The 21,437-nt window shown below is 39.7% G+C and overlaps 1 protein-coding gene across 4 annotated transcripts in view; it reads right to left on the bottom strand.

Moving 5' to 3' along the window:
- The window catches only part of ccdc171 (coiled-coil domain containing 171), a 226,036-nt gene that overhangs the window by 36,401 nt on the left and 168,198 nt on the right, over window positions 1–21,437 (bottom strand). For all 4 annotated transcript variants that reach the window (XR_013573484.1, XM_078530317.1, XM_078530309.1 and 1 more), the window contains one exon: window positions 10,322–10,453. Coding sequence is in view for 3 of the 4 variants with exons in the window: in XM_078530317.1 (XP_078386443.1) it covers window positions 10,322–10,453 (132 nt within the window). In the remaining variant the exon portion in view is untranslated. The remainder of the gene's footprint in view (window positions 1–10,321; window positions 10,454–21,437) is intronic.

Raw genomic sequence — 21,437 nt, 5'->3', positions numbered from 1 at the left:
TGATACTTCACCTACTGTGCAATTCCAAGGGGTTTTGGGTGGGTCTGTCTGTGGCAGCCATCGTTTCAATATCCAACACTTTAAATTTTCATGTCTCTTCCTTAGAAAGTGATGAGTTTCGATCGGTCTCCAAATTATAGGAAATATCCCTCTCTTCCCACTCCCCTGAGGGTGTCCTGTGTGCTTTTTTACCTTCACCTTGGAAGGTGGCCTTGCGTTTTTGAGTCATTTGTTCTGTCTTAGTTCTAATTGCAAAATTTCCAGTCAGTTGAAAGTTGAAAAGTCATATCTTCAGAAATAAAGGGGCATGCCTCATGACAAATCGGCCTTCTCAACTTGTTCTGCCACGTTCAAAGATTTCTGGGTGTACACCCCCAGGTCTCTCTATTCTTGCATCCAATTTAACATTTTACCATTTAGTTTAAACTGCCTCTCCCTGTACCTCCCATCAAAAATATGTTACTTTACACTTCTCTGCATTAAATTTCATCTTCCTCATCTCTGGCCATATACCCAGCCTGTTTCTTGAAGTCTGTTCCTATCCTCCTACTTATTTACTGCATTTCTTGAGTTTTGTGTCATGAGTAAAATTTAAAATTAGGCCCTACATACCTGGTTCTGGCCATGAATATTAAAAAAGCAATGATCCTAGCACTGACTCCTGAGAAACACCACTATATACTTCCATCCAGGCTGGAAAAATAACCGTTCACTGCTACTCTTTGCTTTTTGTCAGTTTTGCATAATTGCTACCAATGTCCCTTTAATCCCATGGGCTTTAACATGTGTTGATGGGAGCTCTAGTTTGCCTGAGTGCTCACAATATCAGTTTACTGCTGAAGTATGGGGGGTTTGTGCAATTGCCCCGACAACCTTGCTTGGACCACGTAGCACAAAGGGTCAGTCATCAATCCTTCTCTCTCAAACAGCTGTGTCATGTTTGATTACTTCATAATGAAAGCAGAATTCACACTCCCCCACCATGCCAAGAACCTTGCACAGAAAAGCATGATTTACGTATGCAAGAGTGGACTCCTGTTCATACGTTCACGAAGCAATTGACCTTTTTAGGTTTGCCAAAGTCTGCTGTTGATAGGCACGCAGACTGTGCACTGGTGGTGATGCCCTGTACAGCAACTCAGGGCAAACCGCAATGTGGAACTGCTACTGCACAGCCAACTATTGGTACTGATTATTGCTGCACCTCCATGTAAATGGAAATGCATTGTGACATAAGGCTTCGTTTACTTCTTCAGTAGGGTTCTACAGTAATGGCTCCCATAGATGATTTGAGATCTACGTGGTTGAGTGCAGCAGTGGCCTTCAATGCCAGTGGTAGCAGAACTCTGATGGTTTTCTACTCCTGCAAGCCTTTATAGGCCGCACAGCTTTTTTTAAAAAACACTGGCCATGTAACTGATAATGCTGGAATGGAACCTATGTCTGGTTTAGTGTTCACAGCTTTCAAACTCCTTTGAACTCTCGGCCTACAGTCTGCTCAAGGGTATGGTTGAGGATATATGCCAGTAAATCGCATAGGCGCGCTTCAAAAATTTGGCAGGCAAGCATATGTTTGTTTTTTGGCCGCATAAATTGCGGAGCAGCTAGAGAGCTAGCAAGGTGAGAGATGAACAAATATTGGTACCGGAAGATATGCACAAATATATAAATGATTTGGATGAGAAAACCAAGTGCAATATTTCCAAGTTTGCTGATGACATAAAACTGGGCAGAGTTGTGTGCTGAGAGGAGGATGCAAGGAGGCTTCAGGGCGATTTAGATAAGCTGTGTTTGTGGGCAAACACATGGCAGATGCAGTATAATGTGGATAAATGTGAAGTTATACTCTTCGGTGTGAAAAACAGAAAGGCAGAGTATTATTTAAATGGTGATATATTGGGAAATGTGGATGTACAAAGGGATCTGAGTATCCTTGTATGCCAGTCAATGAAAGTAAACAGGCAGGTGCAGCAAGCAATTAGGAAGGCAAATGATATGTTGGCCTTCATTGCAAGAGGATTTGAGTTCAGAAGTAGGGATATCTTACTGCAATTGGCATAGGGACGCGAGAGTAAGCGAAGTAAACACGTGTCTAAAGGAGTGTTGCGTGAAAGAGGGGTTCCATTTCGTGGGGCACTGGCATCAGTATTGGAACAGGAGGGATCTGTACCGTTGGGATGGTCTCCACCTGAACCAATCTGGGACCAATGTTCTAGTGAAAAGGGTAAATAGGGTGGTCAACAGGACTTTAAACTAGAAAGTGGGGTGGGGGGGAGAAGGGGGGAGGGGGGGGTGGGGGGGAGAAGGGAAGGGTAAAACTCCAAGAAGTATGACGAATGGGAAACAAAGCAGCAGGTTAGCGTGTGGGGGGGGGGGGGTGGATTCAACTTCATGGAAAATTATGAAAAAACTGAAAAGAAAGGAGAGCCCAGGAGAGGTTATTAAAGTCTCCAGAACACAAAATAGGACAGAGTGTTTGGAAAGGGCTAGGAATCTAACTTCAAGCACATTAGATAAAGGGACGACAGTGAGAAAGGGGACGGGAAATACAGGACTGAAGGTGTTGTATCTGAATGCACGCAGTATACGAAATAAGGTAAATGAGCTTGTGGCGCAGATTGAAATTGGCAGGTATGATGTGGTGGGCATCACGGAGACATGGCTGCAAGGGGATCAGAACTGGGAGCTAAATATCCAAGGATATACATCCTATCGAAAAGATAGGCAGGTTGGCAGAGGGAGTGGGGTTGCTTTGTTAGTAAGAAATGAAATTAAATCGATAGCAAGAAATGACGTAGGGTCAGATGATGTAGAATCTCTGTGGGTAGAGTTGAGGAACCGCAAAGGTAAAAAAACCATAATGGGAGTTATATACAGGCCTCCGAACAGTAGTCAGGATGTGGGGCACAAGGTACACCAGGAGATAGAAAAGGCGTGTAAGATAGGCAAGGTTACAGTGATCATAGGGGATTTCAATATGCAGGTAGACTGGGAAAATCAGGTTGGTAGTGGATCCCAAGAAAAGGAATTTGTAGAATGTCTACGAGATGGCTTTTTGGAGCAGCTTGTGGTGGTGCCCACTAGGGAACAGGCAATTCTAGGTTTAGTGATGTGTAATGAGGCAAATTTGATAAGGGAGCTTAAGGTGAAGGAACCCTTAGGTTGAAGTGACCATAATATGATAGAATTTACCCTGCAATTTGAGAGGAAAAAGCTGGAATCAGATGTCACAGTATTACAGTTGAATAAAGGCAACTACAGAGGCATGAGGGAGGAGCTGGCCAGAATTGACTGGGAGATGAGCCTAGCAGGAAAGACAGTGGAACAGCAATGCCAGGAGTTTCTGGGAGTAATTTTGGAGACACAGCAAAAATTCATCCCTAGGAAGAAGAAACATGCTAAAGGGAGGATAAGGCAACCATGGCTGACAAGGGAAGTCAGGGACAGCATAAAAGCTAAAGAGAAAGCATACAATGCGGCGAAGAGCAGTGGGAAACCAGGGGATTGGGAAGCCTACAAAGACCAACAGAGGACAACTAAAAAAGAAATAAGGAGGGAGAAGATTAAATATGAGGGTAAACTAGCCAGTAATATAAAAGAAGATTGCAAGAGATTTTTTAGATATATAAAGGGTAAGAGAGAGGAAAAAGTGGACATTGGGCCGCTGGAAAATGACGCTGGAGAAGTAGTAGTGGGGAACAAAGAAATGGTGGAGGAACTGAATAGGTACTTTGCATCAGTCTTCACAGTGGAAGACACGAGTAACATCCCCAAAGTTCAAGAGAGTCGGGGGGCAGAGGTGAGTATGGTGGCCATTACCAAGGAGAAGGTGCTAGGAAAACTGAAAGGTCTGAAGGTGGATAAATCACCTGGACCAGATGGATTACACCCCAAAGTTCTGAAGGAGGTAGCTGAAGAGATAGTGGAGGCGTTAGTGGTGATCTTTCAGGAATCACTGGAGTCAGGGAGGGTCCCAGAGGACTGGAAAATTACTAATGTAACCCCCCCTGTTTAAGAAGGGAGTGAGGCAAAAGACAGGAAATTACAAGCCGATTAGCCTGACCTCGGTCGTTGGTAAGATTTTAGAGTCCATTATTAAGGATGAGATTTCAGAATAGTTGGAAGTGCATGATAAAATAGGGCAAAGTTAGCATGGTTTCATCAAGGGGAGGTTATGCCTGACAAATCTGTTAGAATTCTTTGAGGAGGTAATGAGTAGGTTAGACAAAGGAGAGCCAATGGATGTTATCTACTTGCACTTCCAGAAGGCCTTTGACAAGGTGCCGCACAGGAGGCTGCTCAGTAAGATAAGAGCCCATGGTGTTAGAGGCAAGGTACTAGCACGGATAGAAGATTGGCTGTCTGGCAGGAGGCAGAGAGTGGGGATAAGGGGGTCCTTCTCAGGATGGCGGCCGGTGACTAGTGGAGTTCCGCAGGGGTCAGTGTTGGGACCACAACTTTTCACTTTATACATTAATGATCTAGATGAAGGAACTGAGGGCATCCTGGCTAAGTTTGCAGATGATACAAAGATAGGTGGAGGGACAGGTAGTACTGAGGAGGCGGGGAGGCTGCAGAAGGATTTAGACAGCTTAGGAGAATGGGCAAAGAAGTGGCAGATGGAATACAACGTGGGGAAGTGTGAGGTCATCCACTTTGGTAGGAAGAATAGAGGCATAGACTATTTTCTAAATGGGGAGAGAATTCAGAAATCTGGAGTGCAAAGGGATTTGGGAGTCCTAGTCCAGGATTCTCTTAAGATTAACTTGCAGGTTGAGTCGGTAGTTAGGAAGGCAAATGCAATGTTGGCATTTATTTCAAGAGGGCTAGAATATAAAAGCAGGGATGTGCTGCTGAGGCTTTATAAGGCCCTGGTCAGACCACATTTAGAATATTGTGAGCAATTTTGGGCCCCGTATCTCAGGAAGGATGTGCTGGCCCTGAAGAGGGTCCAGAGGAGGTTCACGAGAACGATCCCAGGAATGAAAGGCTTAACATATGAGGAACGTTTGAGGACTCTGGGTCTATACTCGATGGAGTTTAGAAGGATGAGTGGGGATCTGATTGAAACTTACAGAATACTGAAAGGCCTGGATAGAATGGACGTGGGGAAGATGTTTCCATTAGTAGGAGAGACTAGGACCCGAGGGCACAGCCTCAGAGTAAAGGGAAGACCTTTTAGAACAGAGATGAGGAGAAACTTCTTTAGCCAGAGAGTGGTGAATCTATGGAATTCATTGCCACAGAAGGCTGTGGAGGCCAGGTCATTGAGTGTATTTAAGACCGAGATAGATAGGTTCTTGATTGGTAAGGGGATCAAAGGTTACAGGGAGAAGGTGGGAGAATGGGGTTGAGAAACTTATCAGCCATGATTGAATGGTGGAGCAGACTCGATAGGCCGAATGGCCTAATTTCTGCTCCTATGTCTTATAGTTATACAAGGCCTTGGTGAGACCACACCTGGAGTACTGCATGCAGTTTTGGTCTCCCTACCTAAGAAAGGATAGACTTGTCGTAGAGGGAGTGCACGGTGGAGGTTCACAAGGTTGATACCAGGGATGGCAGGACTGTCGTATGAGGAGAGATTGGTTCGACTGGGCCTGTATTTACTACAGTTTAGAAGAATGAGGGGGGATCCGATTGAAACGTATAGAATTCTAACAGGGCTAGACAGACTAGATGCAGGGAGGATGTTTCCCCTGGTTGGGGAGTCTAGAACCAGGGGCCACAGTTTCAGGATACAGGGCAGGGCATTTAGGACTGAGATGAGGAAAGATTTCTTCACTCAGGGGGTGGTCAACCAGTGGAATTCTCTACCACAGAAGGTTGTGGAGGCCAGGTCACTGAGCATATTCAAGGAAGAAATTGATAATCTTTTGGATATTAGGGGCATCAAGGGTTAAGGACAGAAAGCGGGAATATGGCATCGAAATAGAGGATCAGCCATGATCATATTGAATGGTGGAGCAGGCTCGAAGGGCCGAATAGCCTACTCCTGCTCCTAGTTTCTACAAGGCAAGGCTGGCTTGTACTGTAGAACTTTCAAGTACAATGGAAGTCACACAAATGTCTGGTGGGTGATGGCTACTAATGGCTGAGCTATCTGGGTGTTAATAGTGATTGGCTGGCTGATTTCTGTTCCCCCATTGCTAGCTAGTTAGCTTGATTCAGCTACTCAACTGGATAAAGTCAATGACGCAGCAACAAGAGAGTGCTTTGTATGTTTTAATTTTACGGTGTGTTGCACCGCATAGAGCTGTAAACACTTCATAAAATATTTCTGTAAGTATAAACATTATAATCCAAAATGTAATTTGGGATCAATAATCAACCTTTTGTGTGTGCTCCCATATCTGTTGAAAATAATTGTGTGTGTGTGGTGCACAACACACCACTGCTGGTAGTCTAGTTGCCAATGGCCACTGCATCCTTGTTCTCAAGTGCAAAACTCCAGTATCGTATTTGTAGTAATACTTCAAAATCTTTCCCTTTTTTGTGATTAAAAACATTAGTTCTCACCTCGAGTAAAATATACTCACTTTTTGATTGTCATACCTAGATGAATAATTTTGCATGAGTTTTTTCATGATTGACCTTTAACAAGATAAATTGGCCTTTTGACTTGTGCTGTTTAATTCATTTTTGGAGGGGAGGTGTATTAAAAACAGAGATGACCATGAAAATTAGTGCTTTCCATTGACATTTTACCACTTTGTACTGGTTTTTGCTTTGCTAAAACTACTGAAGGCAACACTTTTGGTCCAATAGCTGTAAAATGTCATTTACGTCAAAATAATTTTGTTTAAATCCACTGTAATTGCATGAGCTACAATTGTTCAAGTGAATCAATTTTTAAAAATTGATAACTTTCACTTGTAGGTCCATGTTTTGTCATAAAATAGAGGGCGTTTTCATCATCAAAACCCTTTAAAAATCAACCCGTTGAAAGGAAGTAGAGGTGGGGTGGGAATCCTCTTAGATTTATTTATATTTGTTACATCAGTTTACTCAAGGGTCACTGTATTCATGAAGTCCCCTCCAGGCTCCTGAGGGATGTTTTAAAATAAAAAACATAGAAAGAGTGAGAGATTCATGGAAGCATAGATACTGCCTGATGAAGCATTTAGATTTATTTCATAATTCAGTAGAAGAGATTTTTCTTTTAATTGTTATTCAATGCCACTTACCCAGTGGAGGTGAGTGGACACTTTTACTTGCCAGTAATACTATTTGATACAACCGCAAACTCTGTAACCGGGGGACAAGGACTGGAGAGGAAAGGTGAACAAGTTTACATTCAATATAGATGGTGGTGAATATATGCAAGTGACTCCACAGGGAGCAAGATGATATTCAAGAGTGAGCTGAAAAGTTTCTTATGGTGAAAGGAACAATGTAACAAAAAAAAGCATTTGCAGAGGTAATGCTCAGTGTTCGTGCAGGTAATGCTCAGGGTTCGGGCAGGTAATGCTCAGCAACTGCTGGCTGCCCATTTCTCACTTGAAAAATTGCATCTAGCATCTGAAAACATTTTGGGAGGGCGCATCTCAGTCATTCCATAAGACCGAGGCCTGTCTGATACGAGTCTGTAATAGGGCGGGAAGCCCATCTGATACAGGTCTGTAACAGCATGAGAGGCCTGTCTGATATGGGTCTGTAATACTCGAGAGGCCCATCTGATACAGGTCTATAATAATGCAAGAGACCCTTCTGATACAGGTCTGTAATACTCGAGAGGCCCATCTGATACCAATCTGTAATAGTGCGAGAGGCCTGTCTGATGTGGGTCTGTAATAGCACAAGAGGCCTGTCTGATGCGGGTCTGTAATTGCATGAGAGGCCTATCTGATACGGGTTTGCAATAGCACGAGAGGCCTATATGATATGGGTCTGTAAATAGGCAAGAGAGGCCTGTCTGATACGGGTCTGCAATAGTGCGAAAGGCATGTCTGGTGTGGGTCTGTAATAGTACAAGAGGCCTATCTAATACAGGTCTGTAAATAGGCAAGAGAGGCCCGTCTGATACAGGTCTGTAATAGTGAGAGAGGCCTGTCTGATACGGGTCTGCAATAGTGTGAGAGGCCCGTCTGATGCGGGTCTGTAATAGTGCGAGAGGCCTGTCTGATACGGGTCTGGAAATAGGCAAGAGAGACCTGTCTGATATGGGTCTGTAAATAGGCAAGAGAGGCCTGTCTGATACGGGTCTGCAATAGTGCAGGAGGCCCGTCTGATGCAGGTCTGTAAATGGGCGAGAGAGCCTGTCTGGCATGGGTCTGTAAATAGGCGAGAGAGGCCTGTCTGGCACGGGTCTGCAAATAGACAGAGAGGCCTGTCTGATATGGGTGAGAGAAGCTGTCTGATAAGGATCAATAAATGGGCGAAAGAGGCCTGTCTGATAAGGGTCTGTAATAGTGCGAGAGGCCTGTCTGATGCGGGTCTATTTTTAAATTCATTCACGGGATGTGGGCGTCACTGGCTGGGCCAGCATTTATTGCCCATCCCTAGTTGCCCTTGAGAAGGTGGTGGTGAGCTGCCTTCTTGAACCGCTGCAGTCCATGGAGTGTAGGTACACCCACAGTGCTGTTAGGAAATGAATTCCAGGATTTTGACCTAGTGACAGTGAAGGAACAGCGATATAGTAATATGTAATAGTGCAAGAGGCCTATCTGATTGGGGTCTGCAAATGGGTGAGAAGGGCCTGTCTGATATGGGTCTGTAAATGGGCAAGAGGCCTGTCTGATACAGGTCTGTAATAGTACGAGAGGCCTGTCTGATACGGGTCTGTAATGCCTTGAGAGGCCTGTCTGATGCGGGTCTGTAAATGGGCTAGCAGCGTGCTCTCCTGAGACAGGTAGGAGACTGCTTATGAATGCAATTCTGGACCTACGCCCAGATGCAATTTTCAGGCACATATGATTGCTGCAAATTTTGTGTCCACTCCATTTGTACCAGGCAGCAAGCAGGCTAATCAGCGGTTCTTACAAACACAATTGGAGGCAGCTCAAAAAAAAAATCAGGAATCTTCTTAGTTGTTTTCTTGAGTGGACCCAGGAGGAGCAGTCCCCCAAAAAATTTCACTTCCCAGAACTAGCCAGCTAGTATGGCGTCATGCACTCGGCAGCATTTTGGCCTCAGAATGGCTAGGCAAAATGCCGGCACAAATGGATGGGCAGTGCCCCCCCATGGTATATTTCAAATACTGAGACCAGCCAGATCATCCACAATGGTCTTTTTATTCCTATGTTATAAAAACACTGGTGAGGTTTTCTCCAAATGGTTTTATTACTGAGTGGTGGCTATCTAATATGATTTGTGACCTGGTAATAATACTATGTTCATTATAATGCAAAACCAGGCATTTTGGAAAACAAGTTTTGGCATTAAAAAGTTTTCTTTATGAAAAGGAAAACCAGTTGGGCATGAATGCATTCCTATACTTCCCAGACTATTAATTTAACAAGTGGTGATATAATTAAACAAAGTAGATTGTTCGTATCCTTGATTATATGATTGTTAAGCAATTTCATGTAATTATTTAACACACTTTTGCTATTACCTATTTCTCCACTGGGATTATAGGTTTACAGTTGATTTTAAATGTTTTCAAATGTTCAGCTTTTATTCAGATTTGTCTTTAATAGTAGTTGATCATAATTGAAAATTGTTAATAGTTGATTAAACATACAAATTTCAAATTTAGTGATCCTTGCATCGTATATTTTGTTAAACCAAGCACCCTGGTGTAATTGCTACAGGTTTGCAGGGTCTCATCATTTTTCAAACTAACATTAACTTATACAGCTGTGTAAATTTCCTGGCTCAATGGACAATCATAGAATTCTCAAAAAGCAAATAACCTGTTAATTAACTATTTAAAACATGCAGTACATGATACAGTAAGAATAAGTATATCTTATTTTCTCTCTTCCAATATTTTTCTTCCCAAGTTAGTGTATTCCACACTATTTTACAACACAATGTGCCATAGACACATTTACATTAAGGACTTTTTTTTCAGCATTCAGAAATATTATATTCCAGCTTGATAACAGTGGTAGTTTTCATATTCATGGCAGCATTTCCAGTAACTGCTTTTGCTTAAATTACCATGCAGAATAGGGCAAATCAGGGTCAGTTTATGTCAGCTACTTCAATCTGGGGAACTTCATCAGCCTTTGTTTCAAGGCATTATGCAAAGAAAACTGACATTAAGGGAGCTTTAACTGACAGCAAATGAAATCAATCAGCGAATCACTAAGCCATAATAAACAATCAACTCCCGAGTTTGAGATTAACTCTGTGCGCTGTGGCGGACCCTAACCTGGAAAGAAGCAACCTCCAGCCCATCCTTCAGTCCCTTTGCTTCGAAAGTCTCCAGGTGCAACTTGGGTAGCTGCAGGGTGAAGTCATTTTTTGCTGTCACAGACCATGACAGTGAGATCTGATCTCTGACCTGCGGAACAGAAAACAGCATCAATGGTAATTCCCCTTCAGACACATTAACTAGGATGAACTGGGTCCCCTTGAGCCCGCTGAGTGGACTTGCATTGATCGCTAGGCCTGAAATCCATGAATAAATTTAAGGCTAATTGATTTTTTGTTGCAAATAAATCAGTAATTCAGAGCAGCCACTGAGAATTTTAAAAAGATAGTGTAGTATTATCTGATTGAATTTTTTTTAAAGTTGCCAGGAGTCTTTCTCAAGTCACCAGAATACTTTCCTTAAACCCTTGAGCAGTTAAATTCTTATGACCAAGTCTACAACAAGCTTCTCAAAGCAGTGGTTAAGCAGTCTCTAGGCCATGTCCTTGCATTTAAAAATCTTGCACAGTGAAACATTAAAGACAAGTCCAAGTTATATACATGCAGTAACTGGTTTTGATCTTGAAGCATGAAACGAGCAAGCTGTTTGTATCACACTGCCACCCGGTGGAAAAATACTTTTTCACTAAGTTATGGTACTAGAAAAAGCAATACTGTGGAAGTCTTAACAAGATTACAACATTTTAAAAAGAAATAGCAACATTAACTGCAAACCCACTGAAGTTGTAATTTGTTGCTTTTCGCATTTCAATATGCAGATATGCAGACTGAAAATTGGTAACCATCTTTGGAAATAAATAATCTGAATGCAAAGTAATTGATTTAATAAAAACATTGCAATTTGTGATCAAGAATCTAGCCCAACTTGAAAAGAAAATGCATCTAAACAGAGGTAACAAATATTTACTTTGCAAAAAGGCTGAGATACACTTTCCTGTCTTATTTCAGAAATATGTGTTTACTACTAAAATACTGATGAAAAATAGTCAGTGGAAATCTAGTACTGTTGATGTTAGTGGCCAATGAATAAGTTGGCATGAATTAGTGATGTGTTGATGTTCACAGCTATTGCAGCACTTAGCTTTAACACATCAAAATTAATTCTGTTGTGTATTATTCAACAGAATCACAGACTTCTTATTTGTCACTGTTTCTTCATGAAAGTCTTTAATGTTGCACTTCTAAAAACACATTTATGTTTTTCTTCTGCACTAAAAGCTTTAGGTACATTCAAGCTAATAAGATCCTTTCAAAAAAATTACCATTGCATTACACAGTTATGTAGAATTATTAATTCTACTGTTAAATGTCAGCAATAAAAGAGAGAAAATCAGAAAAATTGTAACAGTTGCATGACTCCAGAGAAAGTGAGTAGTATTGCAGACATTTTATAGAAAATAGACACCATTATATATTACAAATGTGAGCATCTCAAATATACAATTACCTCTGGGTCATTTGAAAATGTGCATACAAAATACAGCGGTGCTTGAATAATCTGCTAAAGGCATATTTTTCCAGCCAAATAAGACTGCTGCAAAACAATTCCAATATACATAAATGCTGTGAGCTGTTGTATAAGAATATCAAGAATTATGGTTGAACGTAAACTAGATCAACAAAGTCAAACAGTATACAACATATGGTGAGAGATCTTACTACTCTTGCACCAACACAAAATTATTGGGGTCTGTGTAGAAATGCAACTTTACACTGTATAAAGTTTTCACAATGCTCATTAACATTAACACATGACATCTGCATTGTGCTATGTGGAAACATTGTCAGTCTGGTTCCTAGTTTTATTTTTAGTGGATGCACGTACCTTATTCTGCACAATACCGTTACTAGTACTTTGGAGCAGTATAAAACCATTTCTCTTGGCAGTTATTGAAAGTGTTTAAAACCTTTATAAATTAAAACAACCGGATCACTGATCTGATAGGTCAGAAACTTGCAAACATCCTCTGTGTCCTTTCCTGTGTTCCTCATTTACATTACTCAGATGTAATTCTGGCATGACCAAAAAGGGGGACAGAGATGCATTTAAATAAAAAGACAAACTCATGCTGGGGCATGAAACTGTGTGCCATGTGTGAACATTTTCTTTCCCAAAACATCATATGAAATGGTGTTTTTAGTCTACTACCTGACACACTACATAAATAAAATTCAGCAGCTATTAATTTCTCTGTCCAACTGCTGATTTTAAGTCCATGAAAATTAATATTCAATCTATTTCACTGCATATCACACTTCCTATAAAAATAAAAGTGCTTGAAATAATTCTACACTAAATATTTACACTAGAGTGACAAAGCATAATGTTCATAGTTCTCTACATTACAAAAACACTCCAATAAAATATATGCTTATATGCTAGATTGTCTTAGAGCATCCCAAAAACCATCAAGGAAGAGAAGTGGTAAAAACTATCAAGCCTGTTTCTTCAGTGGTAATCTCAGGTCATTGCACCATGTCCAAAAATGAGAGGTTTGTAGTATTCCAAATCTCTGTTTCATCTTGGCGAATAACTTGTGTGTGATATTAAACACAATACTTGTTCAAAAAGTTTGAGCCTTGCTCAGAGGGCATTTGAGAGTCAACCACATTGCTGTGGGTCTGGAGTCACATGTAGGCAAGGATAGCAGGTTTGCATTAGTGTTGGGTTTTTACAACAATCAGCAATGATTTCATGGTTATCAGACTTTTAATTCCAGATTGAATTCAAATTTCACTATCTGCCGTGGGGGGATTTAAACCCAAGTCCCCAGAGCACTACCCTGGGTCTCTGGAATACTAGTCGGTGACAATATCATTATGCCACCACCTCCCCAAAGAAGAACAACACCACCACAATAATACAAGATAGTCAATGGCAAACTCATAAATAAAGCAACAACAATAAAATAGATAGGTGCTGAAATCATATTTACTATTCAATGTTATACTTATTTTTAGAAAGTTATTTTGTAAATTTTTTTTAAAATAATGAAACATACAGACTCAAAATATTTGAAAGAATAATTATTAACAAAAAAGAGAAGACATATCTAAGGGTTGTATTTTTCATCAAAGTACTCCCCAATTTTGTACAGAGAAGTAACATTTTTTAAAAAGTATAGATTTTCTCAGATGCTGGAAGGTGTGCGAGCTTGGGGTTTCTTTCCCTGCTGGGCCACTCCGTGCACATAGATATATTTCCTGTGATCTTAAGTAATGGATCAAGAGCCAGAAGTGTGGATGTGGGCCTTAAACACACTACAGATTCCTAATCTGCATTAAGCTAGCCAAATTTGAAGATGCAGGATTTTAATGGGTTTGGGGTTAATTTAGCCTCAAGAGAATGCATTTTGATACACTTTCAAAATATGTTGAACTAATTTGGGAGTTAATATATTTGGGAGTTAATAGTAAGCTGTGGTCAACCTTTCAAGTACCAAGAGCAAGAAATAGAAATTGTGTTCCAATAAATAGCCACAGGTTTTAAATATAGTTTGCTGGTTGCTTCACAGATTTCCTCACTGCAGAAGCTGCCAGTATAAGTAATCAAACAAGAGTTTCTGAAATCTAGCATAATGTGACTTTTGGTATGCTTTGTTCTCTAGTCCAGGCATTTACAAAACTAGTCTACCAACAACTACTGACACTGAAACCTATTTCACTCCTATTTCAGGTGACAATGTCTGGCTTATTTTCTGGTACAGAGGATGCCAGCTTGCAGATGTATCCATTGGGTCAGAAAGGAAGGAAGGCTGTCTGCTCGATTGTGGCTAATCCGCATTTCTCAAATCAGAATTGAATGGTGCAAAAAGCCACATGCTAGTTAGCTTCCCTGCTTTAATTATTGTAACATTGTAGGGCAATTTTGAATTTAAAAGTGAAGGAAAATACTTTGGAAAGAGCTTGCGTCTTATGTGAAGATATGTTGCCTTCCTTTACCCCAATCATGTCCTTGTGTGTTTGTCCCACTGTAAATTAGTCTACTCTGTGCTCATTTTGGTGCACACATACCAATTTTTAAACTTCTTTTCTGCAGCATCCGCACAAAAGGGAATTTTTTATGACAGTTTATTTAGATAACAACAGAGTATTGTAGACAGGGTCATAATAGAGCATCTTGGTACCAGAGCACTGGTGAATTTATTATTGTGTTCCATTGCCCCTTTTAAATGGTATCCTTCCGCTTTACCCAATACACTGCTGGTAACAATGTATTGAGTGGCTCAGTAATATTGGGCAATGAGAGGTGCGGGGGGGGGGGTGGAAAAGAACGATACTACAATCTAGTGGTGCTGATCATTACTTATGAGTGCAATTCTAAAACCCAATTTTAGAAAGCAAAGGTAACACTGTGATAAAAAGTAATTTGTTTTCTGAGAAATTATTACAAAAAAGTCAGTGTTTCCTTTTGTTTTATTAAGCCTCTTTTTTATTCCAGGGCTTTAACTTTAGGAATTGGGATTTCACATTTCCCCTGTTGTTCAAGTACCAGCAATTATCTTGGCCGAGCAAATACGTACAAGATAGAAATACTGTGATGCAATTTTTATGGAAATGCTTGCGTCTTGAGTGAACTAATTCTCCATGCTTTGGGCTGGACACAAGGCGTTTGTGGATGTAGGAGAGCATATCCCTTAGGAGGCTATTGGACTTGCATGCATACAAATTTTTTGCTGGTAACAATTATCACAAAAATGAACGTGCTCAACAAGGGTCTACTCATCTCTAGTTCTGTAGTAAATGTGTAATTAAATATTAAAATACTTCTGAAAAATCTTTCTTTAGCCTTTTTACAGAAATTCAGGCTGATAAAAGGAAAAACTCAAGTGAATTAAAGTGCTCAGATTTTATCAACATCAAACCACAAGTGATTTCTTCTGCCGTCTCCATCTCACAGCTACAGTCAATAGATCTAAATATTTTACTGCACCCTGGCCAATTTATTGTTTGATGTTTAAAAACTCACCAAAAATCAAAGAAAATTCATTAAATCAGAGCCCTCCAATGAGTTGCTATCATCTTTGAAAGTTGAGTTTAACTGCAATATTGATAATTCTCTTTTTTCTGTGACATCAGCCACTAGGGAAATGTTTGGTGTCAGAATACAAAAGAAGATTGCCAATAACAGCAGGGAACAATGTACATATGACACCAAAGACCAAACAGTGTGGTATTCTACACTGTTTTTCTGTCAATAATATCTGATTTACTACTCCTCTCTCTCTGCTTGCTGAGCTCCTCCAAGCAAAGTAGATGATATCCTTTTTCTCCTTTTCTACATTAAAGGGTATGTATTTGAACAGGCTTTGCATTAAAATGCATTTACTGGACAAAGTTGAGCTTTGCTGGGGGGAAAAAAGCATTGGCAAAACTTACTAAAGACTTCATTTGTGCTATTCTGAACAATTGTATTTATTTAGCATGTTAACATAACTACATGCTATAAGTAATAAACATATGTAACTGCATACTACAGTCATAAAATCCTTTTTGGGTCAGTGAATATTTACATTTCAAATCCAGGGGAAATGCCAGTACAATAGATGCTGTTGTCAATGTCAGCAGTGTTAAATTTACAGCATATACATTTCACTGCTAGGTTTTCAATCAACATTTTCACATTTCTGAAGTACTTAACGGTCATTAAACGAAAAGATTTTTTCTGAGATTGAACTATTTTAGGTCAAAAATAAATCTCATCTGCATGGTTGTATAACTGACACTGAATATACCACTCTTTATTCAACCCACCATTGCAGTAAATGAAACAATGCTCCACAGCACATTTTCCTTTGAGGTGACAACTCTGAAGGGAACTGAAGTCAACTTTACATCATGGTCACTAATAGAACCCACTCTGTGTTTAGCATTGCGGGCTAAAATTATTATATTCTTTAAAACTGCTACTATAAACAGACCACAATGTGGATAACTGTGGAATACCATCTTTTCCCAAGTGCAAGGAAAACCTTCATAATTAATTTGCAATTTTGTCATTTCTATGTTATGCATGAAGGATGAAAATGGTATCTTACATCTAACTAAATCGCTAGCTTGGTCATTCTTCAAAAAGTAACAAAAATCTTTACAACTTTTAAAACACATTATTTACGCTATTACAGGGGAACTATAAAACTTTGCTTGACCACTTAACTTCAATTTGCAATAACAAACAGTAAAGAGTTGAACCTGAAGTGACGGTGGTCCCATGATATTGCTATTATCATCATTCTTGGTAGTAAGGGTCATGGGACAGAGAAGTACTGATGGAGTAAGCTTGGTAGAGAATCAAAAGCAGAATCCAGGAAACCTTGCATATGCAAATAAGAGACTGATGTTCCATTTACCAAACTGGTTTTCCTGAAAACCAGGTCTACATGGGCCAGCCTGTGGTCCTTGAACTTAAAGGGGCCGCTGCAGGGTGCCACTGGGAGGCACAGAAGTGCACTTTACCGACCCTCATATTGCCCATGACTCGTAACTAACCACCTTTTCCTCCCTTCCTCTCTCCATCCCGATTGCCACTTCCTTCAATAACTCCCTCTTCCGATTATCAAGATATAGCAGCCCACAATTCAAGTGGGTTATGCCAGCTTGCTGGTGAAATGTATGAGTCCATAAGACCAGTATTGGGTACGCCTTGAGCCTACTTGTTTGGGTGCACCAGCCTGCATAGAATACAAATATTAAGCTCAAGTAGTTTATTACAAAATTATTACTGCAATGCTCAGCTCGGTTGGGTTTTCTTTGTGCAATTATTTTTTTCCTCTTTGACCATTAATCATATTATTTCATCCTAGTATTTTCCTCTGACAAAACAAAAACCCAAATTATCCCTTCTAAGCTTAAGAAGGTAATATACTTCAGGATGTGGGAATCTCCACTGACACTGAATATACCACTCTTTATTCAACCCACCATTGCAGTAAATGAAGCAATGCTCCACAGCAAATTTTCCTTTATTCTTACAGATCTCTTGAATGAGCCCTGGCAAAACCTACCTTCTAAAGAAAGCCAGAGGGCAAATGTTAGTCAAACTTGGGATTTAAATTCCAGGACTGTAGCTGCTAGGCAGTCTCTCAATTAATTCTAATTTTCAGATATTAGATGGCTTGACTGATTGCTATATAATCAATTATTACTACAAATATATGGGGGTCCTTAAAAGGAGCTCTAATGAGGTATTCAGTTGATCAAGGTTTGAATTTACCAGCCACTGTAATGGCATTTCCACCACTAAAGAGAGGGAGGAAAAAAAAGTAAATTACTCAAGCTAGGAGTGCTGTAATCCTCATGCTCCGCATGGATTTAGCCTCAAAGTCTATACTACAAATGGGAACAGCTGCACATTTGCCCTGTAAGAATTCGCATGGAACAGCCCAAGGCCATGCTTATGATATCGCATGGGAGTTCCTCCCACTCAACACTTCTCAGTGATGTACCTACTTGGTACTACTTTGTTTACTAAAGCTCTGCAAAATTTAACACAAACAATTTAATATTGGTCAAATGGCAATCATGATCACAGTACTAATACAGCTGCCCATTCATCAAATTATTACCAGAATGAAATTGGCATTCCATTACTAGAAATTTAGCTTTACTTTAGGGACTGTAGTCATCATTGCTTCAATGAAAATTAGTAGATTACTTAATCAAACAAGTACATATTCCTTTACACTGCAATATAATGATTAGCTGCTAATCACCTTCTGTTCTTTTTGACTAGCAGATTGTTATAATTTATTTTTACAAAACAGAACTGCTTTTCTCTCCGTTGTCCAAAATTAGTTCGTTTACTGATTTTCTCCCTACAATCCTGAAAACTATACCTGTTCCATAAAATGCCATTGTGGAGCTGAGTGAGTGAGAGAGAATTAATAATTACCCTACTTCGTTACTGATTTAAATGCAAGGGTCAATCCTGTAATTCTGCTTCTGTTAAACTCAGATGAAATTTTACAAAAACAGCAAGTTCCATTTGTTTGCAGTTGATAGAAATATGAAGCACATTAAATTTCATTATAAACTTCATAGCTTAACATTGAAAACCTGAAGTTTGCAAAAGGAGGAGAACTGGGCCATACAGTGTCTGGGAATGTAATATTTCAGTCATTTTTTGTCCTGTTAAATTGCTAGAGCCACAACTTGTCAAGCGTGAGAGAAACTTCCAGGTAAATGAAAATGTTAATAAATTCTGGCAATAATGAACTGTTCCTCACTTCAGTTCTTTATTAAGCAGCCTTTCTTGAACTTCAGACAGGAATATTAAAGTACATAACTTGTTATATTTATGTAGCTCCTTTCATGTTAAAAGAAATGTTCTATGGCAGTTTCCAGGAGTAGTTGACACAGTAGCATCCTAAAGGACAAATATTAAAACTCACAGCATTTCAATAGTTACAATTTAATTTGAATGCATCGTGGAAAAGGGATGCGAATGAACTCTGGCAGTTAACATATTCTTTATGCTGTATCACCTGTAGCAAAGGCTGAAGGTGATTTTTGTTTTATAAAAAGTTTCTGCCCAAATACCCAAAACAATTATTCAAATAAGGCATGGCCCAAAAAAATATGCTTTCCTTATATGAAAAATATAGGAACAGGAATAGGCCATTCGGCCCATCGAGCCTGATCCACCATTCAATATCATGGCTGATCATCCACTTCAATGCCTTTTCCCCCACGCTATTCCTATATCCTTTTATGTCATTGGAATTTAGAAATCTGTCAGTCTCTGCTTTAAACATATTCGATGACTAAGCTTCCACAGCCCTCTGAGGTACAGAATTCCAAAGATTCACTACACTGAGTAAAAAAATTTCTCCTCATTAGTCCTTAGTGGCTTCCTCCTTATTTTGAAATTGTGTCCCCTGGTTCCAGTCTGCCCAACCAGGGGAAACATCTTACCTGCATCTACCCTGTCTATCTCTAAGTATTTTGTAGGTTTCAATGAGATCAACTCTCATTCTTCAAAACTCTAGAGAATTATAGGCCCAGTTTCCTCAATCTCTCTTGATAAGACCGTCTCACCACCCCTGGAACTAGTCTGGTGAACCTTCGTTGCACTCCCTCTATGGCAATAAAATCCTTCCTAAGGTAACGGGACCAAAACTGCACACAGTATTCCAGGTGCAGTCAAACCAAAGTACTATACAACTGAAGTAAGACGTCACTACTCCTGTACTCAAATCCTCTTGCAATAAAGGATAACATTCCATTAGCCTGCCTAATTGCTTGCTGCACTACATGTTAGCTTTCAGTGACTCATTGACAAAGACACCCAGGTCCTTTTATACATCTACACTTTCTAACCTCTTACCATTTAAGAAATACTCTGCACATCTGTTCCTTCTACCAAAGTGGATAACCTCACATTTTTCCACATTATATTCCATCTGCCATGTTCTTGTCCATTCACTAAGTCTGTCCAAATCCCCTCGAAGCTGCTTTGCATCTTCCTCATAACACACATTTTAACCAGCTTTGTGTCATCTAAGAACTTGGAAATATTACATTTGGTCCCCACATCCAAATCATTGATATATATTGTGAACAGCTTGGGCCCCAAGTACTGATCTAGTTACAGCTTGTCAACATGAGAATGACCTGTTTTTTTCCTACTCTGTTTTCTGCCTGTTAGCCCATCCTTAATCCATGACAGTATATTACCTCCTATCCCATGTACTTTAATTTTGCTAACCCGCCTCCTGAGAGGGACTTTATTGAAAGCCTTCTGAAAATCCAAGTATACTACGTCCACTAACTCCTCTTTATCAATTCTGTTAGTAACATTCTCAAAAAATCTCCAACAGGCTCATCAAACATGATTTCCCATTCATAAATCCATGTTGACTATGCCCAGTCAGAGCATTATTATTTAAGTATCCTTTTATCACACCCTTTATAATGGATTCCAGCATTTTCCCTACTACTTATGGAGGTCTCTCTCTCTCCCTCCTTTATAGTGGGATGACATTTATAAATCTGCAGGAACAATTCCAGAATCTGTAGAATTTTGGAAGATGATCACCAATGCTTTCACTATCTCCATAGCTATCTCTTTCATCACTCTGGGATGCAGAATATCAGGTCCTGGGAGTTTATGAACATTCAGTCCCATTAATTTTTCCAATACAACCTTTGTACTTATACTAATTTCCTTCAATTCCTCACGCTCCCTCGTACCTTGGATCTCTAAATCTGGGAGATTTCCTGTATCCTCCTCAGTGAAGACAGACATAAAGTAATCATTTATCTTCTCTGCCATTTCTCTATTCCCCATTATAAATTCTCCTGACTCTGCCTGTAATGGGCACACATTTCTCTTAGCCAAATGTTTCCTTTTACATACCTATAGAACCTTTAACAGTCAGTTTTTATGTTTTTTTGCTAGTTTACAGTCATACTCTATTCTCCCTTTATCAGTTCCCTGGCCCTCCTTTGCTGTATTCTAAAATCCTCCCAACCCTCAGGTTTACTACTATTTCTGAGGCAACTTTACAAGCCTTTACTTTTAACCTTATACAATCTTTAACTTCCTTTGCTAGCCATGGTTGACTGACTTTTCTTTTTGGGGTTTTATGCCTTGACGGGATGTATAGTTGCTGTAAACTATGTAATAATTCTTTAAAAACTATCCATTGCCTGTGTACCGTCATACCTTTTATTGCATATTTCCAATCCACCTCTGTCAATTTGCATCTCATATCTTCATAATATCCTTTGTTCAAATTTAACACCCTGGCTTCAGATTGAACTACCTCACTTTCAAACAGAATGCAAAATTCTATCATATTATGGTCACTCATTCCTAAAGGCTCTTTTACAACAAGGTTATTAATTAGCTCTTTCTCGTTATTGTCATGAAGCTATTAATGTATATAATATTGTTGGAAATTATTATTTTTTTTAAATAGAGGTTTAGTCTGTGGGTGTGTCTTAATTGGATTAAAGCCAGCTAGTCTGGGTGCTTTGATGTATAGTAGTTTTGAAACGTAAGAGAGGTAGAGTACATTTGCATTTTGTTGAATAGAGCATTCAAGAAGGGGAGTGAAATCTTGCACCTAGCTAGCAGAGACCAAGCAATGTTTATATTACTAATAAAATTG

The sequence above is a fragment of the Cetorhinus maximus genome, chromosome 2 (assembly GCF_964194155.1).
Source record: "Cetorhinus maximus chromosome 2, sCetMax3.hap1.1, whole genome shotgun sequence".
NCBI classification, from domain to species: domain Eukaryota; kingdom Metazoa; phylum Chordata; class Chondrichthyes; order Lamniformes; family Cetorhinidae; genus Cetorhinus; species Cetorhinus maximus.
The sequence above is the reverse complement of the archived record's forward strand: the minus strand, read 5'-3'. Positions and strand labels throughout refer to the sequence as shown.